This window comes from Sarcophilus harrisii, chromosome 2 (assembly GCF_902635505.1).
Source record: "Sarcophilus harrisii chromosome 2, mSarHar1.11, whole genome shotgun sequence".
Classification (NCBI taxonomy): domain Eukaryota; kingdom Metazoa; phylum Chordata; class Mammalia; order Dasyuromorphia; family Dasyuridae; genus Sarcophilus; species Sarcophilus harrisii.
In genome coordinates this window covers 483,322,119-483,344,509 of record NC_045427.1, presented here as the reverse complement: position 1 = coordinate 483,344,509, position 22,391 = coordinate 483,322,119, and the positions used below count along the sequence as shown (strand labels likewise).

At 42.4% G+C, this 22,391-nt stretch overlaps 1 protein-coding gene across 5 annotated transcripts in view; it reads left to right on the top strand.

Annotated features, from left to right (window-relative positions):
- The window catches only part of RAPGEF1 (Rap guanine nucleotide exchange factor 1), a 183,053-nt gene that overhangs the window by 107,966 nt on the left and 52,696 nt on the right, over nucleotides 1-22,391 (top strand). For all 5 annotated transcript variants that reach the window (XM_031954875.1, XM_031954876.1, XM_031954874.1 and 2 more), the window contains 6 exons: nucleotides 1,975-2,063; nucleotides 3,269-3,424; nucleotides 4,018-4,141; nucleotides 5,154-5,337; nucleotides 7,650-8,156; nucleotides 21,139-21,326. In XM_031954875.1, the coding sequence (XP_031810735.1) occupies nucleotides 1,975-2,063; nucleotides 3,269-3,424; nucleotides 4,018-4,141; nucleotides 5,154-5,337; nucleotides 7,650-8,156; nucleotides 21,139-21,326 (1,248 nt within the window). The remainder of the gene's footprint in view (nucleotides 1-1,974; nucleotides 2,064-3,268; nucleotides 3,425-4,017; nucleotides 4,142-5,153; nucleotides 5,338-7,649; nucleotides 8,157-21,138; nucleotides 21,327-22,391) is intronic.

Below are 22,391 nucleotides of genomic sequence, written 5' to 3'. Positions count from 1 at the left end.
TTGGCCACTGACTTCCTGAGGAGCTATGGCCACTCTTATTTTTAAGAGAAGCTTGACTTTCCCTGAAGGGCCAGGCCTTTGTCTCAGATTGCTGATATGGGGTGGAGGAGGGGAGCCTCCCAAAGGCAGTTAGCTGCATTTGGTGCTGTCCCTTGGAGCCTCCTGGGGAGAGGAGGGCTTCCCCTTAAGTTTTTATTGGGACAAGGGCCATGCTAACCTCTCTCCTGGTGCAGTTGTACTTCTGGTTAGACTGGGGCTCTACAAACTGCTCCCTTTCCAAAAAAAGACCCAGAATAAACTTCTAACCCCACATGAAACCATTCCCAGTTACAGCTCCAATTTCTAATGAAATTTTGAGACACTTCTTTACTCTCTCAATAGATATGAAAAGTTACTCAGCATTTCATTGGGCCCCTTCACTCTGCATATGATTTTAAAAGCTTTCCTATGCATTTTCTGGCCCAAAAACTTGTTTAGGGCTTGTCAGTAATCTCAACATAGCATCCTTTCCCTCACTCTAATTTGATAGTACCATTTTGCAACAAAAGTTAACAGAATTCATTTTAGCTGCTCTTGTAACAGCTTTATTAGCTTTCTGGCCTTTGTAGTTATGACATGCCGACTTTCCTCAATGGCATCGTGGGGAAGAATCCTTGTTTTAATGATTGCTGGGCATATACATACAGCAGGATAATCATATTCTTTTCTCCTCTTCTTGCTTCTCAGCTAGACTAGCCAAAGAAGTAGTTGCCCTTTAAATGTTTATAAAACTTTAATGATTCCTAGGGAAATATTAACATTTACCTCTTTCCCCTTTCTCCTACCAGTGTCCTCCCCTTCTAGAATGGGAGAGTAGTAACTCCAAATACCTCTTTCAAGTGAAATCTCATTGTATGGGAATCTGGTGACACTGAAATTTCATTTTATGGGAATCTGGTGGCCCTAATCTCCTTGTGTACTTTATGCTTTTGTACTTAAGGTTAATTTGATAGCTCTTCACTTTACTCCATCTTTATTTGGTCCATGGACAGGATTTTATTGCCATTTTCTTTGCAAATTTTGGAATAAGAAATAATATTAGCACAATACTCAGAAATTAAAATACCAGTCTCTTTTCCCCTTGCTTTTCTATTAAGATTTGAAAGTGCTATTGTCATTTTTTTTTCACCCACTATCCTTTCTTGTTCTCAGAAAGTTTCTTAAAATGTTTTTTTATTGTCAGAACATTCTTCTCTTTGCCTTCTAACATATGTATGTGTGTATATACACACCCACCCCCCAGCATACACACACACACACACACACACACACACAAAGGCTCTGAAGTCATAGGACCTGAGTTCAGATCTCCCTAACTCAGGCCTCAACTTCCTCAGCTATAATTAAAGGGGTCAGACTAGATAGTCTGTGGAATCCCATTAACTTCTTGATCTAAGATACTTATATAAATGTGAGTTACTATTATTTTATGATGTGACTCACTTCCTTTCTTTTCCCTACTCAGAAACTCCAACCAACAGCCCATGGTAGGGACACATGCAAATACAAATATGTAATCTCAAGACTTTAAGGAACTTAAAGATTGGCTCCACCTACAAAAAGATTTAAGCATCCCTGCTCTATAGAGAGTTCATTGGTCATTAAATAGCACATTCATCTCTGGCTTTTCAAAGCAGTAGACTATTTCTTCCTCGAAAAGCAGAAAACTTTATGCTTTGGAAACCTTTTGGCATGAAACATGAAATGGTATTTTTGGAGGGGAGATTTTGGGAGGAAGTTCAATTAATTACATATGGTAATTTCTTTATGGAGTCATGCAGTATCTGCATTTTGGGAAACAAAAGACATTCAAGTAGAAGGGAAGGAGCCCAAAAACTTAGCTTTAAAGGGAAGGTTGATTCAGTGATAGTGGAGATGAGAAGAGAGTTTCCTTTCATTGGTGCTTGCCTCATCACTTTTTTGTTTTGGATCTAGGAGCTTGTCAGGCTCACAATAGAGAAGCAGGAGCATCCATCTCCCACAAGTCCAGTTAAGCCCAGCTCACCAGCCTGCAAAACTGACAGGTAAGTTCCTCATCCTTGCTCTTAACACGAGAACCCTATAGCCAGGAGAGAAACAGTAGCCAAATTTGGTCATGCTGTGGAATGGGAAATGGGTTACTTCTGGTTGCATGACCTCCTAATTTTACATTCCTAGATCTATAAGAAGTAGCTTGGGATAGTGGAAAGAGCAATGGACATGGAATCCAAGCAGCTCAGTTTGAGTCCCAGCTTCACTAGCTGCACAAACCTATCCATCCAATCTCTTTACCCATCTCAACCTTTGTGCCTTTATTTAGAAAGGTAATCTCCATCACCTATGTCACGGGGTTATAAGGAAAGCCCTTTGTAATCTTAATGTAAGATATGCATCTGCTTTTATTGTCCTCACTCTAGAAACTCACTGCCCAAAAGATGATATAGAAATTTTTGAGTTGGGCCTGGCCATGAGTGTTTAGGAAGTGGCCTTTAGAAATGCATTATTTGATTACTTTGTTTATGTGCATAATGACAAACCTTCTCAAGGTTTGGATGACCAACATCTTTTTTTTCCTCCAAAGTTTGAGAGCTTTGTGGGTATTTATTTATTTGTTTTTTGGTCTGGGGCTGTTTTTGTCTTTTTTTTTTTTTTTGAGGGGAATGGCAAAGAAATTGCATCACATTGTTAATCATATTAGAACAGGTGGCTACATTATGGAGAAGTTGAGTGCCTTACTCAGTTGTATCTTGCTTCTACTCATAAAATTTTAGAATCTGTGGAAACTGAAAAACTCTAATTTTACATATAAGCAAACTGAGGCCCTTTTAGAATAGGGTAACAGGGCTGGAATGCCATTTTCTTTACTCACTCTTAGATCCTTATTCTTCTTACTGTGCTGTGTAGCCTCTGTAGAAAGATTCTGACAGTTTGCCATTCCCGAGGCACTTTTCTTCCTTTTCTTCTTAATGTGTATTCCTATACATATGCATTCATGGGAGCATAGACTCAGAGTTGAAGGGTGACTTCATAGTTCATCAGCCTCATTTTATAGATGATGAAACTGGGACTCGGACAAGTCGAATGCCTCATACATGTAGCATGTTGCAGAGCCAAGCCTCGAACCCAGATCCTCTTAGGGGAAGCAGATCCAAATGCTTTTTGCCCTGTGACATTCTGAAATTACTCTCCTACCTGGGGCTCAGTCCACTTGGATTTTCCATAACCCCCATCTCTCCTTTAAATTCCACAGCCAACCTGAGCTCCCATTGACTGACCGGGAAATGGAGATTCTCAACAAGACAACTAGTATGTCCCAATCAACGGAGCTGCTGCATCCTGACTCCATGGATGAAGAGGTTGCTCCTCCCAAGCCCCCCCTCCCTGGCATCCGAGTGGTGGATAATAGGTAACATGACCCTCATTGACTTCCTGTTTTCCAAGCTTTTCTCCAGCCTTCACCTGCCACCATTGATGGCTGGAAAACCTGATTGATGCGGGTAATGTGACTTAGCGAAGAATTTAGTTGTTGATTGAGTTCCTTGCTACTTAAAAATTGGGCTTCATGACTTTGAAATGAAATATTCATCAGACATTTTCTCCATCTCTTCATCTTAGCCATGTGAAAGCTAAGGCACTTGATTCTGAGTGAATAAGAGTCCACTGATTGGGGGTTTCTTATTATTTATAGGGATTCATCTGGCAGAAGTGAGAGTTGCAGTTAGGTGTGAAAACTGGGTTGTGAAGTTTTGACTTTACAATGTGGCTGATTTATCTAGATTTTGGCAGGGTCTTTATTATTGGGTTCTGCTGTCACTGGGAAAATTTTCAAGCCTGACTGTTGCATCTGGACACATTGGTAGGGGAAAAGTTTTGGGGGCTAACCAGCTTATGTCAGAGGAAGGGAATATCCTTGTGAGTGTCTTTGACTAGAATGGGAGAGGAGACCTTCTCTTTCTTCTTGCTGGGGTCACTAAAGAGGCATTTTCTTTTGTCTTGCAGTCCTCCACCAGCTTTACCACCCAAAAAGAGGCAGTCGGCACCATCTCCCACCAGAGTGGCTGTGGTTGCACCCATGAGCCGGGCCACCAGTGGCTCAAGTTTACCTGTTGGAATCAATAGACAGGTAATAGTGTCACAGCCATGAAAATGGGGAGATAGGATGAGCTTTTGGCTTTTGATCATCTGCAAGCTGAAAACAGTGCCATGGTAGTTATTTTCTGCTCTTGGAAATGTCCTGTAGCATCTGAAAGACCTTAACTGGAGAAACTTGGTAGGATCCTAAATCTGGAACTGGAAGGCACCTATAAGATCAGCGAGTCCAACTCTCCCACCCCTGTCACTGTGTAGATGAAAAAACAGGACCTCTAGACATACTGTTTTTACAAAATATGTTTCTGCCTCTCCACCTTCTTCTAAAAAGATTTTTTTTTTTTTTTAAATTGAGAAAACACAGACTTTGCAGTAGGGATTTTTAACTTGGGGTTCACAAATAGATTTCAGTGGGTTAGAGAGCAACTAGGTGGTGTAATAGATTGTGTGCCAGGCCTGGAGTCAGGTAGATTCATCTCCCTGAGTTCAAATCTGGCCTCAAACACTTACTAGTTGTGTGACCCCTGACAAGTCCCTTCACCCTGATTTGCTTCAGTTTCCCCATCTGTAAAGTGAGCTGGAGAAATGGCAAACCATTCTGATACTTTGGAGGGTTTTTTTTTTTTTTTTTTTTGGCAATCACAGCCCATAGTCTATTAGTGTACCCATGTTAGAAGGTTTTTCAGCTTGGGAGTGGGGTGAGGGGTGGGAATCCTACCTGTCAACCAAGCATTTATGCAGCATCTATTGCATTCCAGGCACCAGTTATACAAAGACAAAAGTGTACTTCTTTGGGGTTCCCTTCAGGAACTCAGCATCCCTACCATGGCACAACACAGCATCAGGGTGATTCCTTAGTGGGGCAGCTGCTGAAAACCTTCCTCCTGTAACCTATTGCAAGGGGATGGGGGGAGGGAATGAGGAAGCTGGGAACATCTCAGTAATGTTCCCCTTTCTCTCTGTGAGTTCCCCTACTTTGCCCCTTTCTTATCAACTCGTACTATCTCTCAAGAATGATTTGAATTTCTCATCCTTTTTCCTACAAGGACTTTGATGTGGACTGTTATGCCCAAAGGAGGCTGTCTGGGGGCAGCCATTCATATGGCGGGGAATCCCCTCGCCTCTCCCCGTGCAGCAGCATCGGCAAGCTGAGCAAGTCCGACGAACAGCTGTCCTCCTTGGACCGGGACAGTGGCCAGTGCTCCAGGAATACAAGCTGTGAAACACTAGGTGAGTTTGAGCTGTTGTACAGCCGCTAAAACCAGAAACCTCCGAGCACATGATTTCCTCTTTAGCAGTTTTCCACCATCACTATTGGTGTCCACATCTACAATAATATATCCCACTTACATATTAAGTCTGCTGAGAATTAACAGTACTCTTCATCTGGGCCTCTGTCCCCTCACTTTCATTTGTGGACCTGTAATTTTGTTGCTTCATGTTCATGTACAATGAATAAATTCCATAGGATTATTAGATTTAGGGTTGGAATGGACCTTAGAGTCTATCAGGTTGGCTTTTAAGCTTCTAAGAAAACAATGCAGTGTTGTGAGGCTCCAGACAGCACTGAAAAAACTGCTGAGTTCTTTCAGGGGGAGCTACAAAAAAGTATAGATGAGAAATTGAGGCCAAAAGAACTTAATTGATTTGCTCAAGATCCCATAGCTAGGATGGATCTGAAGCCGGATTCAAATTCAGGTCTTCCCAACTCAAGATCCAGCATTCTATCTATCATATCCATTCTATCTTCATAGCCTCTCAATTTTGAGTAGGATTTTATGGATGCAGGAATTAGGCTGACTTTGTATAGGAAAAATCTTAGAAAAGTTTTAAGTTTTAATAGCTATTTAGTATTTATTTGTTTGTTGTTTATTGATGTAATTGTTATTTCTGTGTTTATCTAAATATTTACCACCTCTTAAAACTTAAAATTGCTCTAAGATTTTGGGATTACCTTGTATATCTGTGCTTCATTCATTCAACAAGCACTGAAAATATTGCTAATGATAATTGCTAAGGCTATGATGACATGTAGCACAACAACCATGAGCAGCATCATGATTGTTTTATTTTTCATCCAAACCACAGTTAATCAATAGGAGTATCTGACGCACCTACATTGCATTGTGTAAGAAACAAAACATGGTTCCTGTTCTCAAGGAGCTTGTGATTTAGTATGGGATATAAGAGGTGTACAGATAAATCTATTTCCACTTAGAATGTAGCAAGTATATTGTATTTTATGTATAGCTCTGCTCTGAGATCAACAGATCATCAAAGATGTTTAGCAAGAAGGGGCTCTTAAAAGTGGATGACATTTGACCTTGGCCTTGAGGAATGAGTAGGATCTCTGGAGATGAGAAAGGGATAGGGGGCATTCTTCAGGTACAAGGAATAATATGAGCAAAAGCTCAGAATAGGAAAGCTTGAACTTTGAGGATGAGGGGATACAACAAGGCATAACCTGTACTTTAATTCTTTCCCCTCTGCACTAAATTATTCTGCTTTCAATCTGTAAATATATCTGCAGGAACTTCCTAACATTGGTGGTGGTCTTAATGTAAATGTATCATGTATTTTATTCCTAAAACCGTAACCCAGTTTCAAGTCCAAATCATTTCTTTAAGAACCTGCTTCTAAGAAAGCAATGTGGTGTTGTGGGGCTACAGATAGCACTGAAAAAGACTACTAACCTCTTTCAGGGGAGCTACAAAAAAGTTGGAAAAATATTTCAGACATTCATGTCTGTATACCACAACAGCTAAACTAGGAGCTTTGGAGGAGCATGTGTTACATGGTATAGTTTCCCCTTTGGTGTACTGCTCTGCATTCCTATAGTGATGACTGATTCTGTAACAAGGGGCTAGTTGAAAATAGTAGCAAAAACATTTTTTCTTCTAATATTGGAGGTGCTTTTTTTACAGCTGTCTAATTAAAACATTTGTTAATTTGATAAAGGGGCCTTTTGAAGTTGCTCTATGGACCCGTAGGCTGTGGTGTCTCTCATCTCCAAAGTCCAGGGCTCAGTCATATCAACCTCCACAAGGTGGTCCAGGATTCTCTGAACGTTAGTTTCTTCATCTGTAAAATTAAGAGAGTTAGATTAGATCAGTGGTGGCAAATTTTTAAAAACTGTATTCCTAGAGGCCACATGTTGATTTAGAAAACCACAAATTGGTTTGTTTTGTATTTTTTATTTCTTTTGTTAATCATTTCCCAATTATATATCCCTGGAATAAATGATTTCTAAGGTTCCTTCTATTGATTTTTAATCTTATAATGTAAAAACAGTATATAAATAGGAAATATTGCTATTTTTTTCTTGGCAAGATATGCGCCCCCCCCCCTCAAAAAAAATTTAGGGGACTACAGAAAGCTGCTACATGGATGGGAGCAAAGTTATTTTTTTCTTTTAATATTAAAGATATGGAGGGTGGTTAGTGTGGTAATGAGAATTAGGGGAGTGGAAGGAGAGAGGGAGAAAGATTCTGATTTTCCTCTTGGATAATAGATGCATTTGTTTTCTCTGTTATTACATATAGATCACTATGACCCTGATTATGAATTTCTACAGCAAGACCTCTCCACTGCTGACCAGATACCTCAGCAAGTAGCATGTAACCTTAGCCCATTGCCAGAATCTGTTGGTGAATCTGGCTCTCCTTTCCATGGACGTCCTTTCCAGCTGCCACCCAGCAACTCCCCACAGCCAGAGCTTGGCAATCCCTTGCCCATGGGGCATCCTACGGACACACCTCCTGCCCTGCCTGAGAAGAAGCGGAGGAGTGCAGCCTCTCAGACCACGGACAGCTCCAGCTCCAGCTGTAGAGTCTCCTATGAGAGGCACCCTTCCCAATATGACAATATCATGGAGGATGATCTCCAGAACCCGGCCTCCCTCCAGCCAGGATCATTCACGCCATTCGCTGCTGTCCTCCCCTTCCAGCAAGGAGGCTCTTCAGCCAATTTTGTGTCTGATTTTGCTGCTCCCGATTCAATGGGTGACCCCGAGAAACCACCTCCTCTACCTGAAAAGAAGAACAAACACAGTAAGCTTTTGATCAGAGAATGTTTGTGAAAGTGCTTTGTAAACTCACAGACATAAGGATTGTCATCATTATTTTCTTCCTTCCCCTTCTTTTTCCTCTCTTTCCTGCTTGATCCATGAGAGTGACCATTGAGCTTTGTAGGGGGCTCAGACCCTTCTTCTGCCTTTGCGTGATGGGTCTTTATTGCTCCCTGGGCATTAATCTATGATGAGGCAGACTCAATACCATTGAAGAAGTTAATAGAAGACCAACATGTTGTGTAATAAAAAAAACCTAAACCACACATAGAAACTGAAACCCAAAGACCTGATTTTGAAGGTAGACTTCAGTTCTCACCAAATGGATGACCCTGGGAAAGTCACTTAAAGATTCCCAGACTTGGGTTTTTTCAAATTAGAGGATCAGATGGAATGATTGCTAAGGTCCCTTCTGAGTTTTGAGTCAGTGAGATAGGAGATGTGGCTTTCAGTCCTGGCTATGTTCCTTACTTAGCTATATAATATGGGCAAGTCACAGAACTTTCTTTTAAGAGATTTTCCAGTTTATAAGATGGATTTATCACTACTTCATTTCATGAAGTTTTTACCAAAAAAAAGCTCTTTGTAATCTATAAAGCCTCACATACGGATAACCTTTTAGCATATTATCACATTAATTTATGATTAGCTGTTAGAAAAGAATACTGATTTTATTCATTTTGTTTCAAATGTAGCCCCCTGGGAGGGAATGGCTGGTAAAGGAAATACTTGTCTGAAAGTATGAAAGAGAGAGAGAAAGAGTGTGTGTGTGTGTTTTAGACTAATTACAAGGCTTCTTGGGCCAGTTTTTCTATGTTTATTCTAAATCTCCCGTAACAAAGCATGGTAGAAGAGCTGGGGTTTTTGTGTGAAAAGTGCATAATTGACTTCTTAAAGAAACAAAGACCTCTTTTGCCTAAGAATAGTTCAAGTTGCAGAATCATCCAGCTGGATGGATGCAAACTCAGGAGCATTTTCTTGGTTAATTGTATTTTAAAAGAAGTCCTAGAAGTGCCTTTTCACCAAACACTTGCCTCCACCAGTGAGTCTCTTGCTTCTTTGAGGATGGGATGAAGTAGGATCATGGGGCTTAGAGCCACAATAGACCTTAGGCTTCATCCTATCTGCAGAGGCTGACTTGGCCAGCATCATGCAGCTATCCAGCACCTGAATCAGAATTCAGACTGGATTCTTCCTGACTCCACCTTCCACATCCTATGTACTTCATCACCTAACTGCCTCTTCTTGTTCTATCTAGAGTAGAATCAGCTGTGAATAGAGAGCTAAAAGGTCCTTCAGAAGCCAGCTCAGTCCTCCTCTTTTCCCCACCCCTGTATTACAAACAGGGAAATTGAGTTTCATAGAGAGGAAGTAAGTTTTTATAATTTATAAGTTTTTATAACTTTATAAGTAAGGGTCCTCAGTGACCATCTCCTAGGTTAAATGATTTTTTTTTCAGTGTCACACAGAGGCAAAACAAGAACCCAAGCCTCTGGACTCCCAGTGCTCTTTACACCAGATCCTTTCACCTTTGAAATGGAATAAGATTGAATGATCTTTCCAATACAAGTTTCAAATTCGATCTCACCCATCCACCGATTTCCACACAGACCAAAAACCCAGCCAGAAGCAAGCAGCTGTTGATGCAGTGGGCAGGGTGCCAGGCTAGTATCAGGAAGACTTGAGTTCAAAAATGGCCTCAGAATTTCCTAGTTTTGTGATCCTGGGAAAGTCACAAATTTCCGTTTCCCTCCATTTCCTCAATTATCCCTCTAAAATGGGGATAGTAATAGCACTTACCTCTTAGGAGTGTTGTGAGGATCAAATGAGATAATATTTGTAAAGTGCTTGGCACGTAATAGACACGATATAAATGCTTATTCCTGCCATCTTCCCTCCCTCCCTTTCTCCCTTATTTACAGATGTTAGGGGGAGGGATTATAGGCTGTGGCTATAGAACAGAGTGGAGTGAATTGTCTTAGACACAAATCAGTCAGTTGATTAATAAGTATTAAGTATCTTAGGTGTACTAGGTGCTAAAGGGTGAACATATATTCTATCAGGGGAGATAACATGTATTGGACTAAGTGACCTCATAGGCCCTTCAAACTCTGGATCTTTGATGCAATATAAATACAAGAGACTTTGCTTCGTCAGGCTTAGGGAAAGCATCGCAAAGGAGTTTGCCTTTAAGCTAAGCTTTAACCTAACCTGTAATCTAAGTTTATCAGGACAGTCTGTTAAATCTCTGAATGAGCCAACTTGCATGCATGTAGACTTGAGAGAAAAGTGATGGAACCCAGCTGTTCTACATTGCCCAAAGCCATTATCCTATTACTTGGGGTCAGAGCGCTTCTGAGTATTTCTGAATGTCCCAAATAATCATTATCATTATACATGAATAATTGTGTAGACTTCATAGCATGTATGAAACTTGATGGAGATATACTTATATACAGTATTGTTTAGTTATCAGAGGTGATTTTGAAAGTCCTCATCATGAAAGATATCTTCACATGCTCATCTTAGGTCTCAAGGCAAGAATAAGTGTTTCACAGACTATTAAGGCTAGAAAGGACCTAGAGACCCTCTAGTGCATCTACCTGATATACACCCAAGGAAACTAGTACCTCCGGAGTAGAAGGCACTTGCCCAAGTTCTTGGAGCAAAGCCAAGGTCTACTTGACTCCCAGTTCTGAACCCATTCCCACTCCACTCTTTTCTACTTTTGCAAATTAGCTCATGTGGTCAGAGGACTTAAAGGCATAAAGTCTTAATAGGTTGATTTGTTTAGCCTTTTACTACACAATTGAATAAACTGAGACTGGAAGGAGGGAAAGGGATTTACACTCAAGGTTACACAGATAAGTGGAAAATCTGAGATTTTAAACTCAGTCTTCTGATTTTCTTTCTTATACTTTTCCAACATGCTATGTGGCTTCTCCATTGATGCCTATGTCTTTTGCATTAGGTATTGTGGTCTGGAGGTAGAAGAGCCAGTTACACATGAGAGTTGTTTTCCTTATATAATATATCTGCAGCTTGAAGCTTAGAGTATAAGCAAGTGAGTGGCCCCATTCTGTCAGGGAATCTAGGAAGCTCAGGCATTGGCCAGTTCGGTAAGCCTGATTTCATTAATATTGGTAATATGAATAAGCCACTGCATTTTTCTTCTAAAATAACACTTTAAGCTGTCTTCTCCATATTGTCACAGTGCTCTCTAAAACATCAAAAGATCAATCAGCAACCATTTAAGTGCCTACTATATGTCAACCACTGTACTAAGATTGGAGGATACAAAGACAAAAAAGAAACAGTCCCTGCTCTAAAGGAGATTACATTCTCTCAGATGAGCCATCAGGTGAGTCAGTTCCAAAATGATAGTCACTTAACCCCTTCAGTGTGAGCTCTGTCCCTTGATTCAGTTACAAAAATAGAGAAAAGGAATTTCACTACCCAATCTGTGTTTTACGCTAAAGAAAGATTGACTCAACCTCACAGTTTGAAACAGAAAGCCATTGAGTTACAGATATAGTAGACAGGTAATGGGCCAGCCTCAGACTGAGAAAGAAGTCCTGGGTTCAAGTCCCACTTCTCTCACATACTGGCCACATATGTGATCTTGGTCAAGAGCCCTTGAGGTTTTAAAATACAGGCCTTGTGCTGATCTGCCTTGGTAGTGAGAGTTCTGTCCCCACCAGGAGTTTCCCATTTCCAGATTCCAGACAGATCACGTGCCTGGTCCTCACCCTGAAAAAGTAGAATTTTGTCTATCATAGTGTTTAAGTTAGTGTAATTCTCTAGTCCCTTAGCTGTGTTGCACGCCCTGTGTTGGTGATACCAAGCAAAACCAAAATGGACGCTTCCCTTAAGAAGCTTACATTCTAACAGGATACACCATATACTAAAGCAATTACAAAGTGGTTATTTAAGAGGCTTTGTGATGTAGTCAGTTGAGTGTTGAACCAGACAAAGGCAGGAATACTTGGGTCCAAATCCTGCCCGAAATATTTACTTGTTCTTTTGCCCTTTGGCAAGTCACTAAATCTGAACCTTAATAGGAAAAATATTATCACCAGGCTTAGGTCTGTTGTGAGAATCAAATAAGATGATGTTTATAAAGCATTTGTAAACATTAAATTTAGCACAACAAGAATAAAGTTAACATTACAATTATAATGAATATACAAAATAATTTCTAAAGGGAGAAATGCTACTAACTACAGCAATCAGGAAAGATACGGTTTAAGAGGTGATAGCTGGTTGAACTGTGTTTCAAAGGAAACTGGATTCTTCAAGGCAGAAGTGAGGAGAGAGAAGGTATTTTATGTATCAAGGACCACTTTTCAGAAGCATAGAATTTGGAACTGGAATGTTAAATTCAGGGAACAGTGAAGATCAGAGCAGAGTATGTGATAGGAGTAATAATATGCGATAATACCAGAAAGGTAAACAAGAGCCATATTTTATGTGAGAAGCAATGGGAAGTCATTTGAGGTTTTTGAGGCGGAGAGAAAAAGAGAGGGAAATCAGATCTGTGTTGTAAGAACAGCAATTTGGCAGATGTGTAGAACTGGAGAATGGAGAGGCTGGAAGCAGCACCACTCTTGGAGCAATACCTGTTTGCCAGCACCACCATTTAGTTTGCAAACATTTACAATAACAAGTGCAGTAATCCAGCTTGTGATGTGAGGTTGCTTGGCAGGACTGACTGAGGACACTCGTCCCTAATCACACATTTCAGCGGGTGATGCTTTTGAATCACATATTGTGCTGCCTGACCGTGGGTAGTGTTGAGAAAGATGTCAACAGCCCCCCATCTGTTTATTTCATTTCTCTTATCTGCCATGGAATTTCCTTCTAGTGGAAGGTCCCTTGATCTTCCTATTCTCTTATCATCCTCCTGCATCCACCAACCTCTGCTTAACAGTTTTAGAAGCTCCTCTTAGCTTTAGTGCCATGGCTTGTGGCTGGTTCAGATTGCAGCAGCCAACCTCCTAGAAAAACAACTTGCCACCCTTGTTTTAAATTCTAGTCGTAGTCAACCCTGTCCCATTCATATATGCTTCCCTCTTCACCTTCTCTATTTTAATTTACTCTTCCCACAAAAGGTAATGTGATCACTTTCCTTGCTCTTGATAGAAATTCCAAAAGGAATTTTAGTAGCACCAGGGGAAGAGAACTGTCTTGCTGAAAGTCGGTAATTTCAGGAAATAGACCACCTTTGCAAACCTCCCCATCTCCTCTGGCTCCCTCTCTGTGGCCTCTTTCAGCAACAAAGGTTTTAGCATTTTTCCTTCCCTTCCTCCTGGCTTCTCACGCTGCCTCTAATAGTAAGAACTACCAGACATTTAAGATATTTGAGGGAGAAAGGCAATAGAGATCAAATTGAAAGTGCTCTGGTTTGAGAGTTGGTGGACCTACCTCTGTTCCCTTCTTAAAGGCCTGGGAACAAAGAGTTGCCTTTCACAGCTCATCTTGAAGGGTCTTGCCTATCTTTGTCATTATCTCTATGGAGCAGGCCCCTTCATGTAAGAAACCAATGCAAAGGTACTCTGGCTGTTACAGGCCACTGATGTCATTTCCCATCTGCTTTTTGAATTGATGCCTCATTAAAAACCACAGCACCAGGGGGAGGGGTCTGCAAAAAACAATCCCAGGAATGTTTCCATTTTCTTAATCTCCCACTGCAAATGGGAGAGTTTCGAGAGTCAGCTTGCCCCTCTCTGAATTCCAAATTCTTGTTCCTTTCCTTTTCTACTCTTCTGAGTGTAAAAATGTACACAGAGATTGCATCTTAGCATAGCTAGAAGAGAGATCTGGTGTTGGCCATAGACACAGGCATGTAGCTTTATTCCTGGCTTGTTAGAATTTATGTTCTTGGGTGTTTATCCGCATAGAAAAGGGAGAGATATTTCTTTGTGAAGAACAAAAGCAGAAAGGAGATAAGCATGATTGTGTTTTCCATTACAAGCAGACGTAGAATCTTTATTCTTTATATCAGAGACCAGTTTGGGGGCAGTTAGATGGTTCAGTAAATGGAGCTCCAGACCTGGAGTCACAAAGATTCATCATCCTGAGTTCAAGTCCAGCCTCAGACACTCACTAACTCTGTGACTCTGGGAAAGTTTCTTAACCCTGTTTGCCTTAGTTTCCTCATCTGTAAAATGAGCTGGAAAAGGAAGTGGTGAATGAACCCGGTTGTCCAGATCTCCAAGGAGATCCTAAGTGGGGGCTATGAAAAGCCAGATACAGCTGAGTGTGACTGAACAACCAGGATCAGTTACTATAGGAGTCTTAAGAAAAGGAAGAACTCGTTAGAAGTTAGGCCCATGGTCTGTTTAGTTTTGTTTTACCTCTTGGGTAAGTGTTGCTGGATCCCCATTAGTAAGTGAGCACCCCACTTGGGGGACAGAACATGTTGATACCCAGCCAGCCTGTTGTAGTAAAGGAGACTGGTGTTAGAGACACCTGGGGCCAAATCCGGCCTCCAATCCTGAGCAGTGTGACCGTGGGCATCCAGTTTTCCCCTCTCTAAGGCAAGTAGATGCTTTGTGATGCTGGTTTAGTCGGTTCTCACTCTTGGTGAGCTCATGTGGCAGAGATGTAGAGGGATTTGCCATTTCTCACAACAGCTCATTTGACAGAGAAGGAAACTGAGGCAGACTGGGTCAGGTGACTTTCCCAGGGTCACATAGCCAGAAAGTGTCTGAGGCTGGATTTGAGCTCAGAGAAGGCTTTCCCATTTCCAGTGGTGTGTGGGGGATACCTGCGGTCCCTGCAGCTGGGAAGGCCAAGGCTGAGGGCTCTCTTGAGGTTGGAGTTCTGAGCTACAGGTGGGCTAAAGCAGACCCCAGGAACAGAACACTGCCAGTTGCCCTGAGAGTAGGCAGACAGGCCAGGAAAAATGGAGCAAGGGAAAGAGTTTGTGCTGATCTCTCTCCAAAAATAGAGGAAAAGAAGTTGGTAAAAATAGTCTGTGACCCGTAGGGCCATATGTGCTTGTCAGCTATGGGAGGCAGGGCAATAGAGGGGCAGAAGCAGGTTTGGAGTTAGAATGAACTGGGCCCAAGTCTCATCTCTGACCTAAGTCACCTAAGTGCTTGCACGCTTCCAGGTGACTGACACTCCCATCTGTCTTGGCAGAGGAAACTGAGGAGAAATTCCTTTTGTCTCTGTACAAGGATAAAATCATAAATCTGGACCCCCAAAAGTAGGTATTACTATTGGTGACATTATTATCTTGCTCTTCCTTTTAAAATTAACTCATTGGGGGCAGCTGGGTGGCACCGGGGATAGAGTCCTGAAGTCAGGAAGACCCGAGTTCAAATCTGGCCTCAGACACTTCACACTTCCTAGCTGCGTCACCCTGGGAAAGTCACTTAACCCTAACTGCCTCAGCAAGATATATATGTATATATTTACCTAGTATGGATGAAGTAGACATTTGCCTCCAAGATTTCCTTTCATAGGTCATGTTGACCCTGAGATGAGAGCTGAGCTACTGTCCCGAGGTACAGCAGTCGAGCACTGATCCAGAGCAGCACTAAGCTGAGCTCTCAGCTGTGGGGCCCTGGCCAAGTTACCTACTTTCTGCCCTCCATTTTCCCTCAGGTTGAAGACAGAGATAACAATTCTCTCCTGTTTGCTTTATGAGGGTTGTCTCCGAGATTAAAAAAGTGATGAAAATCATTCCTTACATTTCAGCAGCATTCTGGGAGTAGGGGGGGGAATGGGAAATCCAGCTCTGTTTATGCCTCAGCCTTGTATTGTTTTAGATAAGCTATAGAAATCCAGAAACTGCCATTCACTTCCTCCCTGGGCAGGCGTTCGACCCCCGGGGTCCTGGATGGGCTCCAGTCTTCATAATTACAGTCTGCCAACCTCGAGGCCCCCCTTTGGCTTCCATCGCCCACTGCAACTCCTTCTGTTGAGTCACCTAAGTGATGCCTGCCAGTGATGGTCTGGAGCCTTTGGGAGAGGGCTGGGCCTAAAAGGGGGCAAAGCAGGCCTGCTATTCCTCAGTGCTGGCAAAGTGGTGGGTTTCTCCCATAGAGTAGTCTCCTTCCATAATAGAAAACCATTTTGTTTGGGGAAATGATGATGATGATGATCGTGACGACGACAACAGTGGCACAGAATACCTTAAGATGTACAAAACACCTTGTTTGTATCATCCCATTTGATCTTCATAACACTCTATATAGCATCATGTTCCCTGTTTTTTGAGGAAATCTGAATTCAGATTAGAGTACTTGGCCATTGTCCCTATAACAATCTGATAAATGACTGAGGTCAAGTTCAAACCCAGGTCCAAGCTCAGTATCCTAATTATGGGAGCATAGATTCAGAGCTAGAAGACTTAGAGTCTATTAAGCACAGACCGCTTCTTTAAATCCCCAGATTTTACAGCCGAGGAAACTGAGCAAAGAGATGAAGTGACTTTCCCAGTCATATAGCGTTGGACAGAAGGTCCAAAGTGGAATTCAAATTCGTGTCTTCCTGACTCCTGGTTCAGCACTCTCTCCAGTAGACCACTCCCATTTTTTTGCCCAAAGGAGGGTATTTGCTAGTTCTTTAAGATAGCCATTATAGGTTCTGTCTTTGTAAAGCATAATCTAGCCAGAAGCTACATTTGAAATGAGGGTAGAAGCAGAGCAGTCTCTTTGAAATCAGCCTTAAAGCTTCATCAGGTTGAAACTGGCCCGGGAGTTGTACATTTGTGTTGGCAGGACCCAAGAGGCTGAGCTCATGTAATGGGACTGTCATTGTCTGTTCTTACCCCACTGCTCTTTATCGGAGAGCTCTGTGTCCTCCAGCTGCTAAAATATATGTCTATTTATGTTTGAAAGGAGGCTTTGAAATCAGCCAGAGAATGTTCCTTGGGCACCTGGAGCCACAGGGGTAGTAAGAAAGAAAAAGAGAAGCTCTTAACTCTTCTTAACTAACCAACTCGGAGGTGCTGCCCCTTGCTCGTTTCTCTGAGCTCTATTTAGGTTCCTGATGGAGCCATCTGCCTTTATGCTAGCTTGAAAATACAAATTCGTTTGTCCTGTTTGCAGACATAAAGATTCCTTGAAGTAGTTCCCTGGAGAGAAGCCATTTGATTCACTTCTGAATTTTAGCTCCATATCTGTGAGGTAGTAGTAGGAGCTTGGTCTGAGAGGCCTCAACATTTTGATTCCTACAGGTCCTAAATATGTGTGAATCTGGTTATTTGTCATTTAATTATCTAAGCCTCAATCTCAGTCTCCTCTCCTATAAACTGGGTATAATTATATGATACTAGCATTGCTTTCATCACCAGTTCCAGAAGTACTTTGGAAACCTGAAAGTATATTAAAATTGTAATAATTATTATCATCTGACAGATGCCCAACACTAAAGTGACCTAAAATTAAACCACCTCGGTATAAAAATTTAAAAAAAAATTTCTTTCCTATGCATTTTGCCACTTGAAATACCCATACTATAGTTTCTTTTGCCTAGCAATTCTTGAGCCTCTTAGGATCATAAAGAGCTGGGAGGGATCTAAGAAGCCATCGAATCCAATCCTCTCCATTTATAAAAAGAGGAAATTGAAACTTGGAAAAGTTAAATGATTGTGTCTGCAAATGCAGGCAGGGGTGTAGGAAATATTTCAGTCCACCTATTTTTCAATAGATTTCAAGTCCATTTATTCATTCATCCAAATCTACTGTACCAAACTACCTCCCAGTATGGTAGCACCTATCATGCTTCCTTCAACTAGCTATAGTAAAAGTCCAAGGAGATCCTTTGTGTATGGCCCTTAACCATCCCAGGTAGAGGCAAGTGGTTTTTAGCATTCTAATTAGTGGTAGTGTTCCAGGCTTTGCTTCAATTTAGATCCTTTACATTAATACTAGACTTTAAAATCCTCCTCCTTTGCCTTCTTATTCAAAGACTTGCAAATGCCTTAAGCCCAAATAACCAGAGTAATTACATAATTATGAGTTAAGTAATTAAAAAGCTGAATCTCTATCTCACTAGGACTGGGCAGCCCAGGTTCTTAATCCACAAGTACTAATTAGATGCTTCTGCAAGAAAGTATGCCTAGGGTATGCAAGTAAACCAAAGAAACTATGGGCTGGCCTTAGAGGAGATAGGACTCGGGCTCCTGCCACGTGGTAACTTACCTCTTGGCCACAACCATGTGCCAAAACCTGCTTCCTTCGGACTCCTGTTCATTTGTTAACCACAAAATCCTGGCTTCTCACGGAAGCCCTCTGGAGTCTGCCGAAGTGGATTTGGGTCTGCAGAGGGGACGGAGGCGACTTTAGCAATTGAACTTGTAAAGCCTAGCGAAGCGCAGACTGATGCCCTCACGTGAGGGCTCTTAGAGCTTCTGCACCTGCTATCTTACAGGGAAGAGTCTCCGCCAGGAGATCACCCCACTGATGACAGCTGAGCTCTTTGTTCCGATTTCTCACCTCCCCAGGAAAAGTCCACTGGGCTTTGAAACACCTGAGGTGTATATCACACTTTGCAGAACCAATGAAGTCTTGGCTGCCTTTCCTGACGAGCTAATGTCTTGCTTCAAACAAATATATAGTGAAACTATGGCCTGCTGGCAGTGATAGTTGGTGGTTTTCAGAATTTGCAGCTTACTGCAAGGAAAAGATTTTCTGCAGGAATTTTAGGAACAAGACCAAAGATGCATTCTCACAGCCAGTTTACTTTTCCAACCTTTTCCCATTTTTTTTAAAGTGTCCCTGTCCTTCCAGAAATGACAGTGACAACTCCTGTTAATCAACCACTAATTTAGAGATTGGAGGAGGGGAGTACAGAACCAAAGTGAGGCTGTCCTTGCCCTCAAGAAGCTTATATGCTCTAGGAGAGTCGGAACATACATACTTAGTAAAATAATAAACAGGATTAGGAAGGACAGGACCTATGACTTCATCAGTATAAAAAGTTCCTTAATAGAGAAATTGCCTCCACCAGTGCAGGTCAACAGCTTCTCTGTGCCTCAGAAAGCAGCCAGGCTCATTTGCCCTGACTCCTGCTTTTCCTGGCTTTGAGGCTGGCCTTCTATCTTCTCGGCCAGATTCCCAAAATCTTCCTCCTCCAAAATACCTCCCACAAGGTTCTTTTGAGGAGAAAGGGACTGACAGGTGGGGAGAGCCAGAAAGGTATTTGAGCTGACCTTTGAAGGGATCATGTCATTCTAAGAATCAGAGAGAAGAGTGAAAATATTGCAGGCTTGGGGACAAGGAGTAGAGTTTGGAGTGTTAAGAAAGGAGGGTCATTTAGAATGAAGTTGAAAGAGCAGGTTGAAGGCCTTTGAATGCCAAACAGGCATTTGTATTTAATCCTAGAGAATGATACCCAATGAGAGTCATGTACACATAGCCCTTCCAGGTGGGCAGAGCTCATGCCATACCTTATCTCGCCTAATCCTCACACTGACCCTTCCAGGTAACTGCTCCAGGTGTTTTTTCCTGCATTTAACAGCCAGGCTAAGAAAGATTAAGTAGCAAATAATTTTCCAGCGTAGTCAACGGGAGGCAGAATTGGAAGCCAGTTCCTGCAGCCAGCCCGTCTATCAGCTGTCAGGAGCAGCACCATTGGAGTCCAAAGACTTGGGCTGGAGTCCTGCCAACTGTTCTTATAAAATGGAAATAAGAATCTTGCTGCCCACCTACCGCTTGAGATTACTTCAAGGAAAACACTTTGTAAACAAGTGTTAAAGGACTGTGGGATACTATATATATATATATATATATATATATATATATATATATATATATATATATATATATAATTTGTGATAAAAGCTAATCTTTCTGAAGTGTTTTTAACTTACTCTCTATAGGTGATCTCATTTCAGCCTTGCATTAAAATCTCAGATAGGTGGAATGAATATTATTTTCCTCATTTTATAGATCATTCAATCAATAAACATTTATTAAGCATTGGCTACATGCCTGGCACTCCGCTGCTAAGTGCTGGGAATACAAAAAAGAGGCCAAAGGCAGATCTGCCCTCCAGTAGCTTCCCATCTAATTTTCATCCTCTAGTGAAGTGAGAGAAAGAGTGGGCGTCTCCTGCCCCAAGTCACACATTTAGAAGCATCAGAACAGACTCGACCCAGGAGGCACCAACTCCAAACTTGGGGTTCTTTCTGGTACCCACGTGGCTCAGTACCAGGCGTGTTCCTGCTTCAAGCAGAGGAGTTCTTAGGGTCAATTTGAAGTTGAGCCCAACCCTTAAATTTTGCAGATAAGGAAATGGAGGCCCAAGGAAGAGAATAAGACTTGGTCAGAGGTACATAGGTATTAAGTAGTAAAGTCAGACTTCCACCCCGGGCCCTCACAATTCAGATCCAGCTTCAGACCACCTTAGGGACTACCCAGGAGCCCAAGGACGCATAACAAATCGTGTCACCTGCATCCCGAATAAGACATTTCCATGCCTGACTATGCATGTTTGTTATGAGGGTTTTTTTTTTCCCCTCAGGAGGGAATAGCAGAGAAAATAGAATTTTGTTAATGAAACAATTTTTTTTTAACCCATTGGAAGCGTAACTATTCAACTTCATTCAAAGGTTTGTTAGAGCCCTTGTCGTGATGTGTCCTCTCAGCACTTTGAGTTACACCTTTTAATTTGGGAGAGCGGCATCAGGCTGTGCATGTAACTCCCTGGTCCTCGGCAGTGAGCGTATCTGGGGAGGAGGCACATGCCCGTAGTCCTTCCTGCCACAGAAGCCGAGGCTGCAGGAGGGCCGGGCCAATTGAATTAGGTAGATATGCTGGGTCTGGTACCAACACAGTGAGCCCTAAAAGCCCCAAGAAGGGATGGACTGACCAGGCTGGAAGCTGGGACCAAATCAGAGCGGGCTTGGGTGTGGGCTTTGAGGTCATACCTGAGGAGCCCCCACACTTCCAGCATGGGCGAGGGGGAGAGACCCAGGCTTCAGAAACAAAACAAACTTTGTCTTTCAGTGCTGGCCTACATGCAGCTCCTTGAGGACTACTCAGAGCCCCAGCCTTCCATGTTCTACCAGACGCCCCAGAACGAGCACATCTACCAGCAGAAGAACAAGCTCCTCATGGAGGTCTACGGCTTTAATGACTCCTTCACCCAGGAGCTGGCCCCGCCCCCTGCCCTGCCCCCCAAGCAGAGGCAGCTGGTAAGTGGCGTCCCGGGGTCCTGCCCAGGCCTGGCAGCCTTGGGAGCCCCTCAAGAGAAGCGACTCTGTCCTCGCTCATTCTCAGGCAAGCATTCGCCTCTGCACCTACCAGGTCTCCAGGAGCTGGAGCTGTCCTTGCACACGACTCCCCATTCAGCCTTGTCCTTCCCATTCAAAGTTCTGGAGAGGCACCCATTTCCTTCAGGTCTTTCCCATTTCCCTGGTGCATCAGGTTTGTTCTTCCAACAGTGTGCTGGTCTCCTAGCTGTCCAACTCACAGTTTCACTCGCTGCTGCAATGGGGTTTATGCTGGTGTGTCTCCGCTGGTGCTCATTTTGCCTCTTCCTCCCTTCTTCTGGTTAGGAAATTAACCCTCCCAGGGAGGAAGGACTTTATCAGGACATAGGAAAGGGTTTATGTGCAACCCCAGCCTGGTGTCTGCTTAGTGGGGCCTACTCCCTCCTCCCCACTACCCACACTGCAGAGATGCAGGGATCACATGGCTGTGCAGGACTTTCTGAACTATCAGGTGCTGTAGATATCAACCCTTGGAAAGGGAGAGAGACAGAGCATCCTCTCTCTAGATTTTAGCTATGGCCATAAAATGGCCCAATTAAAAACCAACAGTGAATGAAGAGCATGACTTCAGAACACGGGGTTTTGGCCAGTTTTTTCACCCTGAAGCATTTTGGCATTCTGGTGAGACCTATAAACTTCTTCTCAAAAGAATATTTCTTAATGCATAAAATATGTAGAATTAAAAAGAAAAACAATTATCTTGAAATACAGTTATCAAATAATTTTTAAAGACAAATTCCCAGGGACCTCAGATTAAGAACCTCTACTTTAGACAGCCATTCTGTATCTTAAATGTCCTATGTTTCTCCTTTTAATAAATCACAGGACCCTAGGTTTAAAACCAGAAGGGACTTTAAAGGCCATTTAGTGCAGGCCATTCAGTGCCCTCTCATTTTACCAGTGAGGAAACTGAGACACAAAGTCATGAAGTGATTTAATCAGCATCCCATTGGAATGTGGCATCTGAGGCAGGGTTGAACCAAGTCT